This window comes from Lissotriton vulgaris, chromosome 9, assembly GCF_964263255.1.
Source record: "Lissotriton vulgaris chromosome 9, aLisVul1.2, whole genome shotgun sequence".
NCBI lineage: Eukaryota > Metazoa > Chordata > Amphibia > Caudata > Salamandridae > Lissotriton > Lissotriton vulgaris.
This window is the reverse complement of record NC_141697.1, coordinates 225,849,670-225,875,187: the sequence shown is the minus strand read 5'-3', so window position 1 is coordinate 225,875,187 and position 25,518 is coordinate 225,849,670. Positions and strand designations below refer to the sequence as shown.

General features: G+C 43.5%; 1 protein-coding gene across 1 annotated transcript in view; it reads right to left on the bottom strand.

Annotated features, from left to right (window-relative positions):
• Nucleotides 1-4,893: 4,893 nt before the first annotated feature.
• Nucleotides 4,894-25,518, bottom strand: part of TRAPPC6B (trafficking protein particle complex subunit 6B) — a 46,411-nt gene continuing 25,786 nt past the window's right edge. The window contains exons 5-6 of the mRNA XM_086937354.1: nucleotides 13,826-13,919; nucleotides 4,894-13,198 (exon numbers count right to left, since the gene is read on the bottom strand). Coding sequence (XP_086793480.1) covers nucleotides 13,167-13,198; nucleotides 13,826-13,919 — 126 coding nt within the window. The 3' untranslated portion in view covers nucleotides 4,894-13,166. The remainder of the gene's footprint in view (nucleotides 13,199-13,825; nucleotides 13,920-25,518) is intronic.

The window sequence follows — 25,518 nt, the reverse complement described above, 5'->3', positions numbered from 1 at the left end:
AGCTGCTCCACGTTTCACAGTGCAGGCGGCACCTGCCTGCACTTTGTAGAGGGATTATAGATCCCCTTGCAGGCAGGTGCCATGAATGACTGCACACACCTGCAAGGGGATGTCTGGGGGACCATGGGAACCCCCTTTTCTCCTCTCCAGAGGGCTCCCTTTAGGAGGCGCACTGAAAGTGTGCCACCTTTTTGTGGCTCACTTTCAGTGTACCTCCTAAAGGCATGTCTGCATCTGCACTCACGTCCATAATACAGCGCGGGTGCTGAGGCAGTGATTCCCTCATTTGCATGGGATCACGCCACCATACAAATGTAAGAACGCCCACTCATGATAGTGCTGGCGCGTACTGAAGGGGTCAGACACGTCTGCCGGCTCCACTTTAGTACCAAAGTGTCCCCGGGGAAACACATGGCCGCTGCGCAGCCGTGGCCCTTGCCTTTCTGGAAAACAGCCCCCGGTCTTCTAGACATGTTGAGCACAATTGGAGGTGGGACATTGTGTGCATCATCGAGATAGCGGTTGAGGTGTATTCATGTACCCTGTTCTGTGCCAGTTGTGAGGGATCTGAGCTGCTTCTTATCTGTGTGATCTGCGGTATGTATCTGTAACCTGTGGTACATGCAGTATTCCCTGTGGTGGCTCTTGAGAGAATGTGCCTGTTGGGCAGGGCTGTTTTTTTGTATATGAGCTGTGTGTGCGATGTTTGTAGCATTTGGTCTGTGCTGCATTTGTGCTGTGGGCAACCTGTGCATGGGTGTTATGAGCTTTATGGCTGAAAATAAAACTTCACTTTGCTAAAAGGCAGCTCCTTTTGAAAAAAACACATGTTCACACAAACGACAATTTTTTTTAATGTAGTGTCCCAAGTTTAGCCTCTGCTATCTTAGAACCATATAAAAAGAGTTTATTGCTACTACTATTACTTTAAAACTTGCTTACCACCAATTGTGCTACATATTATGTTATGGGGGGTTTATTGAGCGCATGAACAAAAAGATCTCTTGGCGCAGCTGCAATCGGAAGTTAGCCACAGACCTGCCTAAACCGTCAAGTTTTTACGGGTTTACTGAACCCCTTTTAGTTGTCTGTAGATCTCAAATCAGGCGAGAGAGGGTTCCAAGTGTGGGGAGCAATCACTGAATATCTAGCTCCACCCAGCCGGTTTCTTTTGCTTCTAGGAACACTCAATAGTTTCAGGTAGGCTGATCTAAGATGGCATTTCAGAGTGTAGTGCTGAATTTTGGTCGATATTAAAGCTTGACTTCTGCCATGAAGGGATTTAAAAACAATACAGTTTTTAAAATGGTTCTCTGGGCTACCAGGAGCCAATCTAGTTTTACCATCAAGGGTAAGGAATGGCAATATCTAGGCTGACGAAAGACCAGCCGAGCTGCTTGGTTTTGCACTATTTGCACTCTATGGGTTAGGCCAATGGACACTCCGAAGTAGAGAGCATTAGCATATTCAATGCCGTATATTACGAAAGCAATGATCATTTGGATGATTGCTTCAAAAGTGAAGTATCTCCTTATTTTCTTAATCCTCCGAAGTTGGAGAAAGCATGGTGAGGTCACAGCACCTAGCTGGGCTTTCATGGATAGCTCCCCATCAATGAGAATCCCAAGACATTTCACTGCTTTCTTGGAAGTAGGAGGAGACACCAATTCAGAAGGCTAAAAGAAAGGATTCCATTGGTAAATGGAATTCTTAGTCACCATAATCTCCGTTTTGTTGGAGTTCAGTCTCTACTGATAGCAGTTCATCCAGTCCCGGATGTATAGCAAGCTAGCTTGGAACAATTCCTTGGATTCCATCGTATTGTTGATGGTGAAAGTCAGCTGCATATCATCATCATCATAGTATTATATTTCACCTTCTGCTGCTGGAGGGAGTGCATCAATGAGCAAATGTAAAGTTTACATTCCCGTGGGGTGATAGTGTGCTTTATAAGTTTGTATTGAATTACATCTGAATTACATTAAAAAGGAAAAAAGGTGGACCAATTGAGAACAGTCTTTAAGGAAGGATTACACCATCCATTCAAGGGCAGTACCTTGCAAGCCTGTGGCCCTGAGGCGGTTGATAAGAATAGTATGGTCGACTGTATCAAAGGCCACTGATAAATCTAAACAAAAAAACAATGCCTGTGTAGTGCCTGTACGAGCGTCTTTCCACAAGTCCTCTATGATAACAACAAAGACTGTCTCTGTAGAATGACGAAAGCCAGCCTGATGTTGGTCAAGAAAGTTAGACTCGTGCAAAAAGGCATAGAGATGCCGAGCAACAATCTCCAATAATTTGGTCAAATAAGGTAATAATGAGATCTACTTGTAGTTTTTCAAAGTAACTGGTTCCTCCCCAGGATTTTTTTTTCGGAGGGGGAGGGGGAATACAAAAACCTCTTTTCAGGAGCGGGGGACCTTTCTCTACCTGAGAGATTGATTAAAAAGAGAGGTGCTATCTTGGGGAAAATAGGACAAGATTGTTTTTTTTTTTTTTTTTAATCCGAGGGGATATCATTAGGAGAGCCTGATTTAACTTCAGCCATCAAATCAATAAAACGATCTTTACTGATGTCTGGGAAATCCGAGAGTACTGCAGAGGTTTTGTCTTCGTGTTCAGTTGCAATATTTAGCGAACTGGGAGGAATACAGTCTTTTATTATCTGTATTTTGAGTATGAAAATAAAGTTCAAGGCATTGCATAGCTCTAGAGTCGGAACCAGTGATGTGGTTACTCTATCTGGATTAAATTGTTCTCTGACAGCTTAAAAATAACCTTGGTTTTGTTTTCAGAGTTTAACATTTTATTTGAAGAAACAAAATCCACCAGCAGCTTGAAACAAAACCTCTTAAAAGTGGAATCTGTAGACCAATCCGCTGCACTTATAATGTCCTCTAATCAGACACCCAATTGAAATGCTTTGGAGGCCATCGCCCTTCTCGCAGGGTGTGCCCCAAACACTCCCACATTAATAATTGCCTCCTGCATGACGTAATGCATCCAGCGAGCGATCGTGGGTGAAGATACTACCCAATGTGGTTTCTGCAGAGTAATGAGGAGTGGTCTTTCGTCTGGCGGGCAGAGTATCTCGGTCATCTCCTCATATGCTTTCAAGCACAGATATCAGTAATGGACTATGTTGGGACTGCCTTGCTATGATTGGATATCATTTTTTGTTATGCCTTAAAGACTTTTGGGAACGTTCGTCTACACTAAGCTAATGTTAAAATGGCTGTTGTTGAAGATTTACATTAAGCGAAATAAAGATTTAAAGCATAATCCTCGCCTGCAGTCTGAACATAGAATTCTTGTTCAGGTAAAATCAACATTAGCTTAAAAGTCAAAGACTATAGTTTTGTCTGAAGTCTTCTTTTCTATATAAATATTATTAAAATAAGTGTGCACACTGTCGGCATCCATTTCCTCGTACACGGACTGTAACATGTGGAATAAATTGGGGGAAACCTTAAAATGGCGTTTCAGAGTGTATGTGCTGCTCTCATTGGGACGTGGTTCTCAGAATGGGAAAATGGGGATCCACAGCTTAATTTCTTCATTGATTCTACATGGTTTCCAGGTTTCTTCTTTGCAGAATTGTTACTTATTACCTTATGTATTTCTGAATAGATATTACAGGGGAAACCATATATCATAGGTCTTGATTAGACTAGAAGGGCAGTTTTTCAGCAACAAACTGTATCACCCAAGTCTATGCTATTTTAAATGTATCATTCGACATGTAGAATCTGGTGTACTGAGAACATCTCTGGAATGAAGGCTTTTAAGTGGTGATTGCATTATGTTCCCATTCGTTCTTAATTATGCACAATACAATTTCATTTGCTGTATCACCTTTGTTTCAACCCATTATGCATACATAGTTTTCACTTCAATAATCTAATAACTGCACTAGCTGAAATTGGTGAATCACAAATTGAGATCATATGACCACAAACTGTTTCTAGTATATCATTGTGGTTACAAGTACCGGCGAGCAAAAAGACGGAAATTCACCTGTTGCCTGAAAGAGTTGCCCTGACTGACCGCTGCCACGCGCAGTACCAGACAATACTTGTGGATTTGATATTCTGTGGTATGGTGCTTACCTGTTATCAAATTATTTAGAAATAAAATTCAAGAGAAGCTACTCTAAAAAAATGGGTTAACATGCTGACATTAACAATGGTGATAGAAAATGTGAATTTCTTTCAAAGGGATCCATACTCTCAAGCTCGAGGAAATCTGAGTTTATATACCACCCAGACTGTTCCGAACATCTTGTGAGAAAAGCTTACCAGTAGGGCTAACTATCCTCCTCCCCCTCCACTATCATGAATGCATGGGGTTTCCACCACTAAGAACACCAGCAAAACACTGGTTGTTTCAATCAGTCAAGATGTTTAAATGAAACATAATAAACTAAAATCTAAGCATAAGAGCTAAGCTCCAAGGGTTTGCAACAGATATATAAGTGGTTGTCATTGTTTTTCAATGGTGCATTAATGACATTCCTCTCTAACATCATGCATTCCATATGTATAAAACATTTTTTTGTAGGAAAACATTTTTACTTTCCAATTAAAAAGTTATTTTGTTTCAAAAGTAATGCGTGAACTTCTGGTAGAGACAGTTTATTAGATCTAGATTTGGAATTATGAAAAAATAGTATTTTAAACAGGCGTAAAGCAACAGATATTAAGAGTTGAAGGGATACAATAGAACGAAAACTGCGATTAGATTCGCCCCCATTCGTTATCTGCGGTCCATAGTTTTACTGGTGCTGACTCTTGTCTAGGTTTGGTCTTCCACATGCACAGGTCAATGAGTTGATAAACAATTTTAAAACTAAAGTGGAGCAAATAACACTAATGCACCCAACAAAACAACTGTTGTTATTAGTTTTATTTTATTTTGATTTAAGTTAAAAAAAACAAAAGTACAAACACTGAATAACAATACTGAAACACAAAGTGGTATGTACTCCTCAAGAATCACTGCTTAATAGTTTCATTACATATGTGAGGTAATGGAGAATCCCTCTCAATGTTCTGAGGCTTCACCAGGGATAGTACAAAAGAAAATGTGAAATAAGCTCTCCATCTCATTTGAAGAGATACGCTTGCAAGAAGGTAACAGTGACAGCAGGTAAAATGGGATACTGCTTCCCACAAGCCACTAAAGGGGCCTTTCAGTTTGAGGTGGTGCAATTAAACCATGCCACATGGAATGTTGCCTTAGCCAACTTATCTTAATTAACATTTGTAAAAATAAATATATAACAGAACTTTTTTTTATTTCCCAAAGAAAACATAAAAATGCCTTATATTTCCTACAGAAAACATGGAGCATTACATTCCGTCACAACACACATGTATAACTGTATTTGTTAGATTTGCATTATTTTAGCAACTGCTCACAATTCCTTTGGAATAACAGAATGTGTAAATGAGCTATGTTACAGGTCAGATTCCATAGACCACATATAGAGAAATGCAGCAGTTTGTAAGAGCATCTCAAAAATAATTTCAAATTGAAGACTGAATGTGAATTTCAATATTTGTTTAAAAAAACAGCTTGAAAGTTGTTGCCACCCATTTAAACATGAGGGGTCTTACACACACTGGTAAATAATTACGTTTTAAGTCTCTTCTAAAACCCAGTTGAAGGCTGGTGAAACATTCCTAAGCAGCGTGTTCTCAAGATGCAAAATCACCAGAGAATGCCTTATGCTGATGGTGGTCAAGTTTGACATTTTAACACCACCAAATGGAATCTGCCTAGTAACTGAATGAAATGCACATAAATATGGATGAACAGCCGTTCCCTTCAATTAGTCGAGCAAATATTCCCCAAAATGCGACATTTTACGGAAAACGGATAACTGTGTTACTGATCCAAAGAAACTGATCAATTTATCTCTTGCTGAATCAAGGCATGTGTTCTAAGAGAAAGGCATAACACTTTACATTGCTCATAAAGATTTTCATTTTTAGACATTAGTACAACATGTTCTGGGTGAAAAGGAATAGATTAATAAAAACAACTGCGTTATTTGATGAACAAGACTTTAGACAGAGCATCAGCATAAGTCATTTTAAACGGTAGCAGTATTGTTCTTAAAAAATATTTTATACAGACAATATATATTTTTCTACAATATTTTCGACTTCCTACTAAAGACCCCTTTTTTTGCAACAACAAATACAAAGATCTGATGTTAGCTGCAATATAATTAGCAATCTGAGCTTCTTACTGACTTGGGTAAGGTACTGTTATTTGCATGGAGCCTTGTAATGTAGGAACCCTCTATAAAAACAAGTGAGGTAAAAATAGAATGTCACAAGAAACTCACCAACCTCATTCTCAGAATTTGACAGGAGATATATGTGTATATTTCTGAATTAGCTTATATTGTGATGAAAATAGAACGCAACACTTAATATCAGCAAACAGGTGTGCCAGAGAAGCGGACAGTGCCAAACACTGTTGAGGTGTGCCTTATTTTAAAGGCTATAGCACTGGCACAAGTAGTGTTCATGTAAAGCGAGGGGATTTAGAGCATTCCCCACCGAGAAACATTCAGAGTGCTGTACAAATAGGAACTGGTCTCAATATTACAGAAAGAAGACACATTTGTTACTGAAAATGATATAACATTAAAACAGCCAAAGGCACAAGAAACACATTTAATGACAGTTTTTGTAAGGAAGGTAATTGTTAAAAAATTATCTAAAATACGTGCTTGAGAAAAATTAACCTATCTTTTCCCATGCCTAAGTTGTAGTGTTATGGGATGTTTTACAACACAACCTGGTTCCAGGATCCAGTTTAACTGGCAAGCTGTGCATTTGTAAGTGATGCACTGACCTGTTCTTAGCTCAAGGACAGAACCTGCAGTCAGACGGGGTTCAAAGGCTTTACCCAATAGGAAGACATTAGCCAAATTACACATGTAAAAAGCACACCTTTTCTATGAGATGAACAAAAAGGAGGGAAGCTTACAATAACAAAAGAAAGGGACACTGCTGAACACTATTTAAAGAAAAATAAAAGACAGTCTCTGGAGTGGAAGGATTTTTGGTGAACAAGGCAATTAATTATTTTACTTATATTTCTTTAGATCTTCATTTTGCAGGAAATAATGAAAGGGAGGACCTAACGGCGGCCTATTTGGGGACATTGGTTATTTCCTACTCAACCTAATTATGCCATCCAAAATATTTCTCATAAGATGCAGAAGCCATTATGAAAACAGTCAAGCACTTTCATAGGGTTAAAGTTGTCTGCCTGCTGAATATAATGCAAAGATGAACTTCAGTTACCCAAGTGCACCATCTATTCACACTCTCTATCTGACCATTAGCACTCCCTTCAAGCTGATCTGAACATTTAATCCCATCTCTGAAGAGGTAAGATGGTGTGTCTACCTATATTTGACGAATTACATTTCACAATGTGCATAACAGGTATTCCTCAGGATGGCGGAGCAATCAGTGGCTAGTGCCAGTCAGTTTTCAGCCATTTGTCCCACTCCTGTCTTTCAACTCCATCCCAAATAACTGCAGCTTGGATCTAGTTTTGAAGTGTTAGATCTGAAAGACCTTGATATCCTGTACCATTTCATCACTAGATGAAACAAGAACCTACTTCTTGAACCATAGCATAAAAGCACTTTTGTTGGTTTGATCTCTTTTATGAGGTGCACCTCTGAGTTAATTTGAGATCTGCTGTATACTGCTAGAAATACCCAAGTATGTATTGTTTAAAACATTTCTTCTCCACTTCCATCTACCAATATATTTCTCCAATGAGTTATCAGAGTCTCATATTGTTCTTTAGTTCTCCTGAATGTCAGCTGAAAATCTTCTCAAAACTCAATACTGTCAGGAATTCAATTATTTACTAATATTTAGCAGTCAATTCACAAAAGATTTGTGAATGTGGAAAACGACTTGAATATCCCCTACTATTGCAAAGGCATTAACAACAAGCTGTTCGGTAAAGCACTTGCAGCTGTGCATCTACTGATGTGCATTCATAAATGAGTAAAACGTCCTAGATGTGCAAGCAACGGGATGTGGGCAGGGACATGCCCAATGGTAGCACATCCTAATTCATAAAGCCAAGTCTAGGAATCCAAAATCCGATTGAGTGATGTGTACAACAGCAAAAAGGACCACGTGGTTACCACTTTCAACTTGTAGCTGTGCTCGAGTAATGCATAAAGGCAGATGCATACAATTTATGTTTCACCCTTACAAAGGCGGAGCAATATCTGAAAAGTGCTGGAAGGTCTACTGCTTTCAGGCCAGTATTATGAACTTAGGGTCTGTAACATCCAAGGTAACCTCCTGCCACCTACCAAAAGTCCGCTGTTGCTGTGCCAAATTTGCAATGGGAGCCAGTGAATTACGCACAAAGTTGGTACATGCCTCATTTGTACTTACTCATGAGACAATCAGCTTAACAACAATATTGCCCTCTCAAAATACATTGGTTTGATTTGTGATTCGGGCTTCCTGCACATTTTGGCATTATGCACAAATCACATGTCCGGGCACACAAGACTCCATGTAACAAAGCAAATGTTTGTGCATTTGTACCTACTGATTCTTATAGGAGTGCCACAATCCTGTGTTGACACTTGTGAACTTGCTTAACTATTATTAAGGCTAGTAGTAGAATACATTCAGTATTTGCCTGATAACATGTACCCTGACATCTAAGAACTTCCTCTGCCTCGGTCCTTGGAATTCTTTGGCTATAGAAAAATAGGAAAAATACATTTTGTGCAGGATATAAAAAGTGCTGCGCAGCTTGTGAGCGGTTATACTTTAAAAAAAATATTTTTTTCCATGTTCTGTCTATTGCTTGATAGCCCTAAGAAATGCACAACGTCTATTTTCCTAATATTATGATCATCATAAATATTAGACATTTCTGCCACATTAAACTCTCTGGTAGGAGACAAGGAAACTTATGTTAGGATGCCTACACTCTTTCACCCTAGAAGGTGACTTGATCGAGGCTAGAAAGAACTTCTTAAGCTTCAGAACTAGGCAAGTAAATAACAAAGGGACACCAGTGATTTTCCAGAGATCTTAAACGGAGGTCAAGTTATCACCCATTGTAGGGGTTACTCTGTGATTATTCTTGAACACCAACCCTGCCCTAAATAATGTTAACACTGCAAAATGTGTCGATTTGTTGAAGATCCCAGTTGTATCTTACAAATATGTGGCTGACACGTATAACTGAAAACAGGGCTAATCAAAAATTCAATTATTTCGGACTGATTAAGGTCTCTTACTGGAAGATTCCATCCTGTTTAGTTGGATTGGACAAAGTTACCGAGTACAAAAAAATCATTACTTTAAGCAAACCGATTTTCCCAATGGAGTAGTTGAAAAGTAGTGGTTGGAGGTCAGAGCAGTAAGAGTTGAAGTGACACAAAAACTCAAAAAGGTTGGTATAGTTTTCTGATGTTTTAGACTATTTGTGGTGCACTCCTACACTAGCTATGTATGGTGTGAGGTTGTCCAGTCAGTTACCACAAGGAATGCCTGTACGCAGGGTCATGTTAAGAAAGTGGAAATCCTGCAGTAGCAAGCATTTAAAATAACAAGGAAAGAAAAACCTAATCCAAGAGGACTCCTAAAATAATGGTTTGAATTCTACATGTATGTGTTTTGTTCTGGCTGGGTAGACTGATTTCCATTAAGCTGTTGGGGATAACATGGCTGTGGGAATAATGACTAAGTAGAGCACTAGAGGGCACAAGGGGGTGACAACTTTGCTTTCACGCAAACCTTGTCTAAGCTGTATTTCATCCAAGACGACGGTGCAGAAATCCGACCAGTACTTAATTTCTGAAACAATCAGATTATTTTCTGGATACTGTTACTGCACTTCTGATATGTGTTTTTCTTGTTGTGTTGCTTTGCTAAACACAGACTATTACATTTCATATTTAAAGTGATTTAGAGCCTTGTCTTCTGCTAGTACCCTAGAATTCTTGCTTTTGCTCTTCTTAATGCTCAGTGTGCACAGAGGCGATCTGTGATGGAAAGCATCTGTGTTCCCTGACTGTCTAGTGCTACAGGTGGCACTACAGAGACAGCTGCGAAAAACACGCGAAAAATTATTAACAGATGAGGACTCCGTAGCTTCTCCATCACACATCAGGCTTTTTAACATCTTGACAAACTTGCGAAACACCTAAAGGCAGTATGTGAAAGGCAGGTTTTGCATGTCGGTCCACATATCGACATTCTGTAATACTTAATTTGCCATAAAAAAACAAATAATACAAGTTTAGCTAGACAAAATGGACCCTCAAACTTCACAGTAATTGCTTTCTTTTTTAAAGGCTGGGTACCATAGAGAACCATAGGCCTCTTTACAACTGCTACTACACTGTTCACGACCCCTATCACTTTGTTTGCCACTTACTAGCTCCCCTTCATTATTGCCAGTACTAACGGCACTCGTTGTAAGTCACTTAGGATGTCACAGCCACATTATCACCCTGTGTTTTCTCACATGTCAAGTCATGCTGCCTACATCTGCTGTTGTGGTTTCTGCTATGCACCTTATAGTTGTAAACCTTCATCAATAAGGTTGACGTTCAAAAAGGTTCGAACCTCCACACTGCACATACACATTTCAATGAGAGAGGTTACGTTTGCTTTTGTATCATGAATAACAGGTTCATGCTGATCTGCAGAGAAGCATCAGTACTTGAGTGTCTCTGTGTAGCTGCAACTAAATTCAAGAGCATTCTTGCAGTAGTTTGAGAAGTGATCAATGGTGTATTTCAGCCTTCTTCTACGGGTGAGAAAAATAAATAAAATGTTCATCTACCTGGGGTTCTGCAAGTTGCAGACACAGAACATACATGTTTTGGTCAAGACATTATGGTTCCACGTTTTATTTTGATTGAACAAAATATTAAGAGGAACCTTAAGTAAATCTCTCTCTGAACTCTTCAGCAGCCTCTTACTTGTCTGTTTAAAAGAAGGTAAATTGAGTATTGTATTATTCTGGCAGCATTTATATTGTTCACCAAATCCTTCTTCCTACTCCTCTTTTTGGGGCCAATATACACAAATAACCCCTAGAGCTAGATAAAACATTGTTTAGCAAAAAAGGCCATATGTTTCAGCTTTTTCCGAGTGTGTTTTAAGGAGCAAAACGCATCTGTGCTACTTACTACAGGCATAATTTGTACTTTATCCTGAGGTACTGATGCGTTAAGGATTTCAAACGTTTCTATTATCATTCCTTTCTCAAATACATTATCTGGGTTTCAGTAGTTGTGCATCTTTGTTAATATCCATTGTTTTCTTTGTGCACCCAATAAAGGCATGTTTTGCATCAATTTCCTGTATTCTGAAGGTTGTATGAAGCATGTTTTACTCTTCAAATACAAAGGCAGTTGTAACCATAACGATACTAACCTGCAATCTAATTGTCTGCCTACCTCTGCTCACGTTGAAACAGCTTCAACAAGAGAAAGCAGCCGAGGGCTTCCATAACATGCTACAATAGCTCTGTAAGTATCTTCTCTGCAACACTTCCTGCTTAACATTTTAATTTCCCTGCTTTTATCACGTCACTGTTCTGGTCAACGTCTTAAGCGATATCCTTCACTATTATGTTACCTACTACAAAGCAAAGGCCTGCTACTTTACATTTCCTCTCTGTAGGATCCTTATTTTCTCTCTACTAGTGGCAGACAAACAGTTTTCCTTTTCTAGACGACGATTTAGTGCATAAGCTGGATTTCACAGAACTGGTAAAATGCAGGAAGAGCTTATTTGCTCTTGTATTCCTTTGCCCCCCAAAATTACTTAGATCTAGAGTTTCAGGACAACTTTGAAGTCCAGACATTGAGGATGAACCTTTCTCCACTTTGTAGAGCTTACACGTTTTTGATAACTTGGCAGAAATGCTGATTCGCCGTAGTTAGTCACATGAGAAAGTATGCGCTCTATTAAGTTAGGAATGTATGTCATCCTTCAGTGCCATCCTTCCTCAAAGAATTTTCTTACCCACTCTGGGTAATTGCACACCCAATGTATACCAAAGTAGATTGATTTTACTACCATTACAGGTGTAGATAGGTATGTTGTCGCCTTCAGCCTATGACCCAAGTAAAGTATCAGGTGCACAGAACCCCAGTAAGTGTGAGGTCACATTTAGCCTGTGGCAAAAGTAAAGTATCCAATGCACAGAACCTCTCTGGTTCAGTGTCACACACACCGCATAGTGTACACTGCTTTAAAGTTAAGCAGTTCTTTCCAATTATGTATCATTACACAGACTTGATTTATTTAAAAACCTTTATTCGATTTCCAGATAGCTTCGTAATTCCAAATAAACCCAATAAATCCACAATTTCAAAACAGCTGCATTTTAACAGCTTGCGTCTACTAACAGCAGCCCCATCAGGAAGTATTTGGATTTCGTACCCGGACACTGGGAACCGTGCCCCCTCAGGAGTTCGGTTTTTACCCAAGAACCTCCTCCAATTACACAAATCCACCTATCAGCCCCTAATAAAGAGTGAACCCCGAAATGCATTGGGACCAGGAACTGCATTGGGGTGAACATAAAACGCAATTGGGTGAAATTGTGGATTTGTGGAGTTTACATAAGGAATTATGAAGCTATCTTGATCCATATAAGAAATTTACAATTAGGTTTTTGTGTAATGACACACAGCTAGAGAGAAGAAATAACATTTTGACAGCGTAAGGAGTGTGGTGGGTGGCACTGACCCAGAAGCGGTTCTGTGCACTGGATATTCCCTCACAAAACAACATAAGTATGAACAACATAATGCAGCTTGTCAGAAATGAAGGGTCTCATAAGCAGCAACTTATGTAGCAAGATGACTTCTGCCAAGCATTAAACAATGCAGTAGATCATCTTCCCAAAGTAAGTAGAAATCAGCACTCACACAAATAAGAAATCCATACTTACATACTGGAAATCTCCAGCTCATTAAAATTAGAAGGTAAATTGTTACATGCTGTGAAGATATAGCCTCATTTGAAATCTAACATCGATAATAAATAATTTACTTTCAAGTTAGTGCTTTCAGGTAAAATACTTTAAATAATCAGGATGACTGGAATTTACTTCTTTTGAATGTTCTACATCTTCTGTATCATCACTTGGAATTTGCCTGAAAAAAAAAAAATGAAAAAAAGTTATTTTTTATCCTGATTGTCCAGGTCCCCCCAAAAAACTGAAAACTATATCCGGGTTTCTACAGTTTGGTGACACTTGTGCTACCGCCAGTTTACGACTTTGCACTTTTACAGCTTGGCGAAGCTAATCAAGGTGCTGAGAAAACTACATTATTTGACTGTGGAATGAAAGATAGATTTTAATTGCCTCTGTCACTCTCCGAGTATTATACAGTTATAAATAGTCAGACCGTGCCAATCTTATGCATCCCATTTCCAGGATCTATGTTTTTAAACCTCATGCCACAAGATTCTCTTTTTGTCCCTAAAAGGCTGGAAAAATATTCCCGTAATCGAAGACAAATAGCTCAGTTGGCCTTCAAAAAGTGACTGAAAATGTTTGTTTTGTTATTTTGTATTTTTCATGAGTATTTTTTAAGTTACCATCTCTCATTTATTTCGTCAGTGCCAGGAACTCTCTTGGATGGTTTGATTTCATGTTTTAGAAATAAATAATGAGAACAGCTGTAATTCAGCTAAAAGTATATACGAATAGCAGGTTCTCTGCAATTACGATGTACCAAACTGTATTCCAGGAGGCCCCATTTCTTAGGCATACTCACATGCAGGCATTATGGAGACTTCAGCTGTCACTATGCTTTTTATTCCCAAATTGGATAAACCTCCTCGGATTAATCCGCAGGTAAACGCCAAATACTGCATAAAAAAGAAAATTAATGTCTTACACAAGAAATTCGATGCATAACAAAATTTCACAAATGAAAAATATGAAACAAAATGGTTGAGGGTTAGAACAATTTTTTCCTCAAACTTCGTGAATAGTTTCATTTGATTAAATCGAGGTTATCAGATGAGAGAACAGACTGCACAGATTGATATTGAGGGTGGGGGGAGGAGAGATCTAAACATTTGGTTTCCTGAGACTGGCAATATCTCAGTGGAAACCCAGGATGAACAGGTCCATATTTGATGCCTCTTTTTGTTCTCAGGATACATAGAACGACGCAGAAGTATTGTTTGTTCATTTATAATGCAATGATAGGACAGGCATTACATTCACTTTGCAACACAAATTCAGACTCCTCCTCATAAGGTCTTTTCGGAAGATAATCACAATCGAAATTATTAGACTTTAAATAGTTTTAAAAATAATGTTTTTATTGTTTGATTTCTATTTCATCAGCCTTAAAAAAGTTGCAATGATCAATTTATTCGAACAAACAGCTGATGCCAATTGCAAATCAATGCATATGGAAAAGCGTGACGAAACACAAGTAAACACATTAAGGTATTCTTGGAATAGCAGGAAGAGTCATGCGAAACAGTTACATATTGCATTTGTTCGATTACTTCTCTAAATGTACCATCCCAAATCCAATGAAAAGGCACGTAGAAAAGAGGATACCGTCCTCCCACTGGCATGTGCTCCTTTACTGATGAACTAATTAGACGTCCCGGACTGCATTCTTTGCCTCTACCTCTGTATTGACAGACAAGATGCTTCTGCTGTTGGTTGTCAGTTGGCTTAATCTGTAATGAAATCCACTGCCGAAGGCCTATGGTCTTCAAAGCTGATGAAAATCCCTAGATGTTAACTGAACTCCCAGAGATCTTGCTGTGGCTCTTCCTTCCTTAAAGCACTTAAGAGCTCCAAAGAGATGTTCTACATAACAGAATTTCCATGAACATATTCTGTAGACTTGCAGAAAAGCCTGTGGGCGGCAGCCAGGCATGCCTTCTTAAGGTGACCGATAATCCTATCCTGACAACAGTCCACCGTGTTGAGGCCCACTTTGATGTGGCAAGAAGCATCCTATTCATCGCAGAAAACTTAAGGGTTCTGATAGATTAAGGAATACCAATGCTGGCATGTCTCAAAGGGCATGGTTACAGCAACCCAAAAGACAAGTTGTAGTCGCACAGTGTAATTAAGTCTCCCCAAAGAAAAGGCTTTCTTCTCCGCAGCTTCCAATTTCTTATTGGGAGGGTGTGCTGGGAAAGCTCTTGATATAGCGGAGATTCAATTCTGTTGTGTAGGGGAACATTAAACTCTCGAGTGATATATGCAGGGACAAGAGGGCGGGCTATCGATTGATTGAACACTAGATAGAACGCTGGTTTTGACCAGGATTCTTTTAGTGTTTAAATTAGAGGATTGTTAAAGGATAACAATAGCTCCACTGTGGCTGCTGTTGACTTTGAGACATCTGTCTAAATGATGGCCCGATACTCCACCGAAGTCAGAGGGATTTCTAAAACTTCATCTGCTTCCTCATGGCATGAAAGTTCTACATCTCTGCAGGAGCTAGGTCGATATCAACTTATCAAACCCACTCATGTTCCGAAGAGCCAGTAAATCCAAACCATCTGAGAAAGTCAAAGGGTCAAAATCATCTGCGTCACTATGGCTATCTAGGGATCACCATCTGAATCGAATCCCCCCAAAAACAAAACTAAAGGAGAGTGCACCAGTATTGTGCTCCAGCTTTTACCCTCTGGTTTTGTTCATCTTCTAAGAGGCGCTGAGCCCCTGTTTGATGTTCTCTGGATGTTCAAAAGTAAGTGGAGGAGGACCCCCCCCATCACCCCAGGTGTCACTAGAGAAGGTGGTGGTGCATAAATATATGACTTAAACTTATAAGATTATACACAAGCTTTGTCATCCTATCCCAGAACCTTTGCATGGGTGAACGGAAAAAAGAAAAATCTATTTTCACCTTGGCTTGCTTCTTGTACAATGAGGAGTTGCGTTTTTGCACTCAACCAAACATATATTACATTGGTTTCACGTTATTACAATACGAAGATCATAAAAACCTTTTTCCACTTTTCAAATGTGAAAGATAGGCATAATCAGTTTGCTCCATTATTTACTACATTGGAAAATTCATAGAATTGTTTTTTCTTGATCTAGGTTAGGTCATTAAAATCTCTATGACAACCATCTAATCATTTATACGGTTACATGGTTTTACAATGTGGTTTCTCATTTTGCCATGGTGCAAAAACCTTTCTGTTAAATGGACTGATGCAAAACTTTTGTATCTCACAAGAACCAAAATGCTGAATAAAATAGTTTGTAAGTATAAAGATTTTGTAGTACTGCCCTCGAAGCCTGGAGAATTCTACTCACGGTTCTATTGCATAATTCTCTCAAGTTGAAATCAGATTTTCTTTTTGGGGAAATTGGATTTTAATATAACGTGTTTAAATGCTGCCAACCCTTCCTCTCACATGTAGGCAACAATTTCATAGGAGAAGGAATAAAGCTGTCAAAATACGAGTATCCATTCCTAAAGTTTGAAGAGAATGTATGTCCTGATAAATCATTGTATAATTGTAACAAATTCTAATAATGTAAGAAATATAGTTCACTACATCAAAATGCATTCTTCAAAAGCTAACACTGGAGGACACTGCTTACCCTAACAAACTGGAAGAAGGCCGTCAGTCCCTATGGAAAGCAGTTTTAAAGAATAAAGTGAGGAGTGCCCCCCTCTCAGGTGAAAGTGGTAGGTCTCTTAGCAGGATGGGTTGACTGCTACACTCAAAATGTTATAAAAATTACTTATTCCCAAATTAGCAGCCCTATTCACCAATCGAGTTTATTCCAGAACAAGCTTAATGTTATGTCACTTCACTATGAAAATTCACTGGAAAAAACAACATTAAAAAAATTGAGCTATGGAGGGGCGTGGCCTAGCGGGCTAACATGGCGGATGCAGCATAGAATAGCTCTGTCCCGCCTGCCACAAATCCGTAGAATTATCCTTCTCCCCCACGTCGCTGTGCAGTTCAGCAGAGGGGTACTGGTGCATAGACCGCAGGCGAAGCTTCGGTGCGGTCCTGCGGATTCCGGGAGAGGCATCGGACTGAGGCCTGGTCCGTCTTGCGGCAGCCGGGACCTCAATTTTCGGGTCCCCGGCCGTGGCGCACGATCGGTGGCAGCTGGAGGAGGGGTTGTGACGAGCGAGCTGCAGCTCTGACCCTTGCAGGCAGAGTCCCGAGGCCTTCCCTGGTGACGTCCGGAGGCGCGTGGGCGGCCAAGAGGTAGCCAGATCCTTTCTGGGCATTAATTTGGGGCTCGACGACCGTCCGGTCGGAGGAGGGCCGTGAAGCCGGGACCCACAGTTTGGTGACTCCATTGGCGGTATCCTGGTGGGACGAGACTTCGTGAGGGCTCGGGGGGCAGGTCGGCCCTCGTGCGCGGATACCATGCCGGGACCCGTGAGGACGTGGGAGGCACTGGACACCCTTGCAGTGCGCAGTAGGGGGTGATTTACAGCCCAATGGTGTGCCAGAGATGGGGGGTGCCCTCATAGTCTGTGGTGGCCTCGGGACCCTGGACTGTTTGTGTCTCAGGAACCGCCTCCAGCACCAGACATTCTGCAAATGATTCTTGGCCCGTGGTGTGTGGCCCTCGGGGGGGGGGGGGATTTGGGGGGGTGGTGGTGGTGGCAGCGCCTCCCCCCCTTTCCCCCCCCAAGCCAACTTTCTGTACGGAGGCGGAGTGATCCTGGAAGCGGAGGCCTGCGGTGAGGGCCAGGACTGAGTGTCGGGCGCAATTTGGTGGCTGGCCCTGGCACACCGGCCCTGGAGACAGTCGGCTTCTGAGAGGGGCCCATAAACGCTGTGGCAGCCCAGACAGTGGAGGACTTGGGCTTGGAGTGTTGGTTCCTGGTGTTGGAGAGGGACCTGGCACTAACTACAGAGGAGTAATCCAACGCTGTGACCCATCCGAAAGCAAGCAGTGCGAGCACTGGTCGGTGGACCGTTTGCGCTGGTGAGTGCCCCAATGTGCCGGTCGTGATGACACGTGGTGGGAGCGGAGGGGGTGCCACGAAGCATGGGCCCAAGTACAAATATACGGAGCCTAATGGAAGGGCCGGGGCAGCGGGGGGCCCCCAAACCCTGGTCCTGATAATGCTACGCTGCTGGCTGCTATAACCCAATCTAGAGACACTCTAGATGCTAAAATTGGGGCTGTGGGAGCGGACGTTACTCTGCTGCGTCAGGATCTGCGCAACGCAGTAGCCCGCATCACGGAAACCGAAACAAGGATATCGGGTGTAGAGGATGACGCGATGACCCTGAAGCGTAAAGTCGCCAACATGGAGAGTGTGCAAAAGAATCTGGCGCTTCGGGCCGAGGATGCGGAAGGCCGGGCCCGACGGTACAACCTGCGCTTTGTGGGGCTCCCGGAGGGTTGTGAGAAGGGCAATATGGAGGCATTCCTGACGCGGTGGCTGACGAGCTGGCTCCCTCCGGACTCCGTCTCAACTTCCTTTATCATTGAGCGGACACACAGGGCCCTGGTTCAGAAGCCGCCAGTTGGCACCGCCCCAGACCGGTGATTGCCAAATTATTGAACTATCACGACCGGGACACACCTTACAAAGGAATCTCTCCTCTATGAGAACCAGCGGATTCTTATCTTTCCGGACTACACTAGGATGGTGCAACAGCAGCGCCAATCATTTATGGCGGCCAAGGCGCGGCTACGGGACCTCAAACTTCCATACGCTCTACTGTATCCAGCCCGTCTGAGAGTGGTATTCCAGTCTCGCACGCACTGCTTTGATTCTCCTGAAGAGGTTTTCCAATGGACCGAAGAGACAGTGAAGGTGGGGGCACATACCCCAACGGGCCTAGACTCCGACACCTCGCAAAGTGGAGAACAGCCTCGGACTGCCCGAGGGTCGAGGAGTAGGGGGAACTGGTGCTCCAGGTCCCGGAAGCGCTCCGACTCAGGAGGGGCGGAGGGGGGCTCTAAGAGTGCTGCAGATCCTCCTATAGTTGCACCCTGACTGTGGGTCCAGTGGGTACGGAGGTCATGGCTGTGCAAGGGTAGTGTACTGCTCCGGCTCCTTCTGCCGGGGTCAGACTACTGTTGCTTTGGTGAAGTACCTTGCTGAGAAGGACTGTGAAAGGATGTTGTGGAAATTAATTGTGGTTTGTCGGGTGGGGGGGGGATTGTAGGGGGCGGGCTCTACCCCTGGGTGGGTTTTGTTAAGGGGGAGGTTAGATGGTGGGTAGTTTGGGGGGATCCATTGGTAGGGCTGGGCTCGGGTCCTCTGTTTTGGACCCTGGGCTACCTACGCCGCGATAGGCACTTCAGTGTTCTTGAGGTATGGGGCTGGGAACCGGGTGTTGGGGGGGGCAGTTTGTTGTTGCACAAGGGGGGGTGAGTTGGCTGTTTTGCATGCGCGTATGGTGCTCAGTGCGAGGGCATTCCCCTTTGTGGTTCATTGATGGGGGGTGCGGAAGCTAATGTGAGTGGTGTCGGAGCATCCCTTCGAATCCTCAGCTGGAAAGTGCGGGGTATGCTGGATCAAATTAAGAGGGGCGCTGTGTTGCGACAGGCCAAACGAGGGCGCGCAGATATTTTATTGCTGCAGGAAACGCACCTGCTAGGTAACAAAACCCTTTGTTTGCAATGCTTTGCATCAGCAAGTCTTTCATGCAGGTTTTACCAGAGGCTACCGGGGGGTGGCCATATTAGTGCATCGCAGGCTCATGTACGTCCACCTCACCCAGCGGGTAGATCCACAGGACAGAGACATATTCATTAGGGGTACGATTGGGGAGGAGACTTTTGTGTTTGGCAGTGTGTATGCCCCCCCACCCCTCTGCAGTGGTCATTGATAGAAAAGTTGTTCACACTTTGGGCCGACATTCCCGAGTCAATAGCAGTGGTGGGAAGAGATTGGAATGATGTCATGGATGGTTTGGTGGACAGGTGCAGGCCGGGTGGCGGTCGGGGGCCTGCAGTAGCTACTAGGTTGGGGGGTATGGCTACAAATTTAGATTGGGTAGATACATGGAGGTATCTTTACGCGACTCAGCGGGAATACACTTATGTTTCGGCAGTACATAACTCCTTCTCCAGGTTGGATTATATTTTTGTCCCTAGAACAGTTATTGGCAGAGTAGGATCGGCGGCCATCTTGCCGCTGGGGCTCTCCGACCATTCACCGGTGTGTATAGAGTTCCAGCTGGGTAGGACGAGGCAGCCGTTCGGGTGGCGCCTGTCCACCTGGCACCTGCACAAGGAAGATTATCAGAAACACATAGGGGAGGCCATTGCACACTTTTTGACTGACAACGTCGGATCGGTGCCAGCGGCTGGGACGGTGTGGGAGGCCTTGAAGCCCACGCTGCGGGGAGTGGATATTGCATGGTGTGCGGCTACATGCCGACAGCGTACAGTAGACTTGCAGCGCGTCGCGGCAGGGGTAGAGACCCTGGAGCGGCGCTGTAGCGTGGAAGGAGAGAGTCAGATGGTGGGATAACTTCCACTAGCTCAGCAATCCTATTCGTCGCTGCTTCTAGATGAGGCTCGCCAGGTTTGGCTGGCGACGAGTAGTAGAATTTCAGTGGGGGGACAAGTCTGGAACAATGCTGCATCGGCTTTGTCAGGGCACGTTTCAGGCTCAGACTTTGCCAGGGCTGCTGGATGCCGCTGGGGGCCCACTTATGGACCCGGGGCGGATTGCCAAAAGCTTCGCATCATACTATGTGGAACAATATGCCCCGAATGAGTGTCTCCCAGCGGAGATGGTAGAAAAGTTCATAGCGGACCTGCCGCCCCAGTCAGTGACAGATGAGGTCCGTGAGGATCTCGAACTTCCGCTGACGGTGGAGGAGTTGGGGAAGGCCCAAGGTGAACTGAACACCGGGAAGGCTCCAGGACCTAAAGGGTTTCCTAGCGAGTTCTTCAAGAAATACCACACTCAGTTGGGAGTACATTACAGGGCAGCGCTGGAGGAGGCATGGGACCATGACCACCTCCCCGCAGATTGGAGACATGCAGAAATAGTGGTGTTCCAGAAACCGGGCAGGCTGCCGGACCAGCACGCTTCCTATAGGCCGATCTCCTTATTAAACGTTGAGGCAAAAATTTTGCCCAAAGCACTGGCCAATGGTCTGCTGCCCCATATTGCAGGCCTCGTCCACCCTGATCAGGCTCGGTTCATGCCACTAGGCATAACATTCGTAGGGCGCATGTGGCAATGGTGGCGGTCCGGGACCTCGGGGTGCAGGCGGCTCTTTTCCTAGCAGATATCGATAGGGCCATCGACTCCCTAAGCTGGGTATATTTATTTGGGCTACTGCCCAGGCTAAACTTGGGGCCTCGTTTCCTGTCCTACATACGGCTGCTCTACACAGACCCGACGGCTTCGGTGAGGGTAGCGGGTGCCATTTCTACTAAATTCGCAATCCGGCGGGAAACCAGGCAGGGCTGTCCCCGCTCGCCATACCGGTTTGGTTTGGCAATGGAGCCACTGACAGCCTGGGTCTGCATGGACGCACAACTTAGCGGCTTTGAGTGGGAGTTGGGTCCATCTGACAGAATAGCTCTATACGCGGATGACGTATTGTTCTTCCTTTTCGACCTCAATAGGTCGGGGCCTCGCATTCTGGAAATAATGCCACTCTTTGGCGAGACCTCTGGCCTGTACCTAAACCCCCGTAAATCGACGCTGTGGGTGCAGGGAGACCGGGCCAGAGTGGGGGACTGGGCTTCGGCACTGCAGGTGGCGGTTGGAGGCATCAAATATCTGGGAGTGTTTCTCTCTGAGGTCCCTGCTGTCTCCTGGGAACGTAACTTGGTACCGGTCTGGGATCGGGTCTGGACTGACATGAAGACTTGGTCCCGTATGCCTCTCACTATTTACGGCAGGTCGGCCATTTTAAAAATGGTGGCACTCCCCCGATTACTCTACCAACTACAGAATCATCCATATCCTATACCTTCCCAGTGGTTTCGTGAAGTAAATTCAGCGCTGGGGCAATTCCTTTGGGAGGGAGGTGTGGTGCGGGTGGTGTTGCGGACGGGTTTTCTTTCCACGTACTGTGGGGGTCTCGCATCCACGGTTGTCCTTTCGTACTATCAGGCCTCTCATCTCTTTGTTTTAAATGAATGGTGGTACGGGGACAGGGGCGACCCAGCGTACGCCCTGGAACGCCATCTGATGGGGGACAACTCTCTACATCGGATACTAAATGCGGCACACCTTCGCAGGAGGCTGCCGCCGGCAACTCGGCAGGTCTTCCAGATTTGGAGGCAGACATTGCGTCGCATGGGATGGTGGGGCAAACTGACTGTGGAAACCCTGTTGTGGCAGAATGGACGCTTCCTGGCTCTGGAGTCCCTTCGGGGACTCAGGGGATGGGACAATATAGGGATCTCGAGATTAGGGGATGTCATGTCAGGTACTACGCTTAAATCCTTTCAGAACCTCCAAACGGAATACGGTATGCCCCGGTCCCAATTTTTTGAATATTTGCAATTTCGTCATGCCCTTACACCAAGTCTGGTGGGTCTAGAGTCCCTCCCAGAGTTTAGTCCCGTGGAAGCCAAGGTCTTCATGGGAGACTTGGGTGAAAAAAAGATATCGCGCATCTATCAGACTCTCACCACACATTGTTCCTCGACACTACAGAAACTTAGGGAGTCGTGGGAAGGGGATATTGGGGCATTAGAGGAGGAGGATTGGTGGGAGGCACTGGAGGCCCCTAGAGGTGCGGCGATAGTAATGAGATTGCGGCTTATTCAATTTAAATATCTTCACAGAATTTATTATACTAGGGAGCGGTTGTGGAAGGTAGGTCTTATTGCAAGCCCGAACTGTCTGAGATGTGGAGGGGAGGTGGGGACACTGCTTCACACTGTGTGGGACTGCACCTCACTGGCTAGATTCTGTAGAGGAGTGTGGGTTGTCTGGCTGAGGTTCTGGGGTGGGAACTCCCGCGTACGGCACGACTGGGTCTGCTACATGGGATGGAGGGGGTTCGGGGGATCAGGTACAAGAGGCACCTATTGGTCTTAGGCTTGACCCTCGCTAAGAGGGATATTGCAAAAGCATGGAAGGATCCCCAAGCTCCTTCTGTTCCAGTGTGGAAGAAGGGGTTGGACTTCTGCATGGAGTTAGAGCAGCCAATTTTTGAGGCCCGAGGCTGCCAGCGTAAACACTATCGGATTTGGAAGAGGTGGGCCGACTACAGGGGCTTGTGGCTGGACCCTCCGGTAGAACGAGAGGCTATAGAGGGGAATGTGTGCTGAGCCATAATGGCGGATGTATATGGGATTCTGGCCTGAGACACCATGTGCTGACCAGGGGAGATGGGATTGGGTGACCAGGGGGGCGGGGGGGGTTTTCAGGGAAGGGGAGACGGGGGGGGGGGGGGGGGGGAGGTGGGAAGGGAGGGAATTTCACTATGTTAAGTTTGATATGGTTGCCGTATAAAATGATGTACAGATTGCTAGGACAATGATGTTTTGTTTTGATTGGCGGCTGCTCTGACATGCGGGGGGTCGCGTTATATGTGCAATCTATCAAATAAAATCGGTTTAAAAAAAAAAATTGAGCTATGGTTTTTTTTAATTACTAGAATTGTTTAATTTGTAAAGTTTCTCTACACAAAGGGATCAAACAAACTTAGTTAAAGTTCAGCTGCAAACTAAGAATGAGTTGCTGAACTTTGTGACACTGATATGTTTGTGTGGCTCGCTCTCATTCTTTCCCTTTTCTATACTGGTTCACTGTTCTGAGCTTTTGCTGGTTGTATAGCACTCTGATTCTTTTGGTCAAGTTGTATTTAAGACCTCCTATAATAAATAGACAAAATAATTAGGATGGTGGTTGAACAACAGTGTGGACAGGTAACTGACAGATTACATACTGTTTACTAACGTACATGCAAAAAAGGATCACAAAGTTGAAAAGTATCAGTTTGTTGAGACTGAGGCATAGGGCTGACTCAAGGCCAAAGACAGATGCAGCTCCCAGTGTTGCTTAGAGTAGTACCATTCTCCACCGATAGAGCCTTCCGAAGTCTGCCGAAAAAACCCTCCTGCTCTCATCTGCAATACTGCACTCCTATGTTGCTGTCGGGACGATGGTCACAGAGAATGGGAGGACAGCTGGAAAGCCTGCAAGAAGTGGAACGAGAGCAGGGGAAGTAGTGTACAGGATGCAGATGCGGGAGGCCAATTCTTCTGTGGCTGACACAAAAGTACAAGACCTGGTGTTAAAAGACAGTGATATATAAGGGATCCGTTTAATGGATGTATAATTGTAGGGATTGGATAATTTACAGTGAATGCCCCTAATCAAATGTAAGGGTCTTGGAGGAGCCTGAACACATTTAAGATGACAATAATAAAAAGGTGAAGGGTGGAATGCTTGAATAAGGCTTTGGTAATTACTTAGAGCCGCATTGTGGTCCATAATTTGTTTTGTTTGCTATGCTACTTTAAGCAGAGACCGGCTACTTGCAAATTAGGTTAGGTCCTACTCCAGTAGAAATAGCCCAGCATGAACTGCAAGGCCAGGTTCATGCAAGATCGGAACAAAATCAGCCACGAATGAGTTTCAGCCGAATGGGCAAAACGATGTTTGGGAGTGCAGCCCCAAGTGATTACGCTGGATTTGCTCACAACGAAGTTTATAAAGCAAACAAATCTTTGAACTTAACGACATTTTCAACTTAACTAATAAAAAATGTAATTCTGTACATCCCTACTTTTTTATTAGATGGGTCTTCTCAGATAAAATGTTATGCAAAGCAATAAAGCCCTCTGTTTGTAGACTGTCCTTAATGTATGGAAGTGTTCTATTAATCAGAATAAAAAATAAACACATTTCAAGGCTTGGAACGAGGCCACCACTAAAATTGACTATTTTCAAAGATGGGAAAAACTAAAGGGACAATTTAAAAAAAGTGAAAATCTTTCATTTAATATGGAATTTTATTTGGACAACACATCCCCCCTAAGCCTCAAAGCAATGCTCAGTGTGTATTCAAATTACACAGATGATCAGAAGTAACTTTTGGAAAGATTAATACCACTGGCCCACAAGTGATAAGCTATCCACAACTGAAACTAAACAAGCATTTGCAATGCAACAGGTCTCACGTACATGTGAGTTTGAGCTATTGGCATTGTAAGTGACAATGCCTTTTATTTATTTTTTAGGTTTTAAAACATAAATAAAATGCATTGTCATTTACAATCCTAATAGCTTAAACTCTTGCAAATGTAAGACCTATTGCATTGCAATAAAGGGCCTTCTCGACCGCTTGTTAGATTGTAAATATCAGAGGAAGAGACCGGCCTGAGAAGTCTTCAAAGTAGAGATGAATAGGGCAGTGAAGATGATGTGTAAGTGTTGTAAATTATACAGACACAAAGTGTGAAGTGAGAGTTACACATGGTCCAAGCTATAAACACTAAGAAAGTGCTCCAACACCTTTTGCTCTGTGATTACACTGTCCCGGCTCAGGAGAA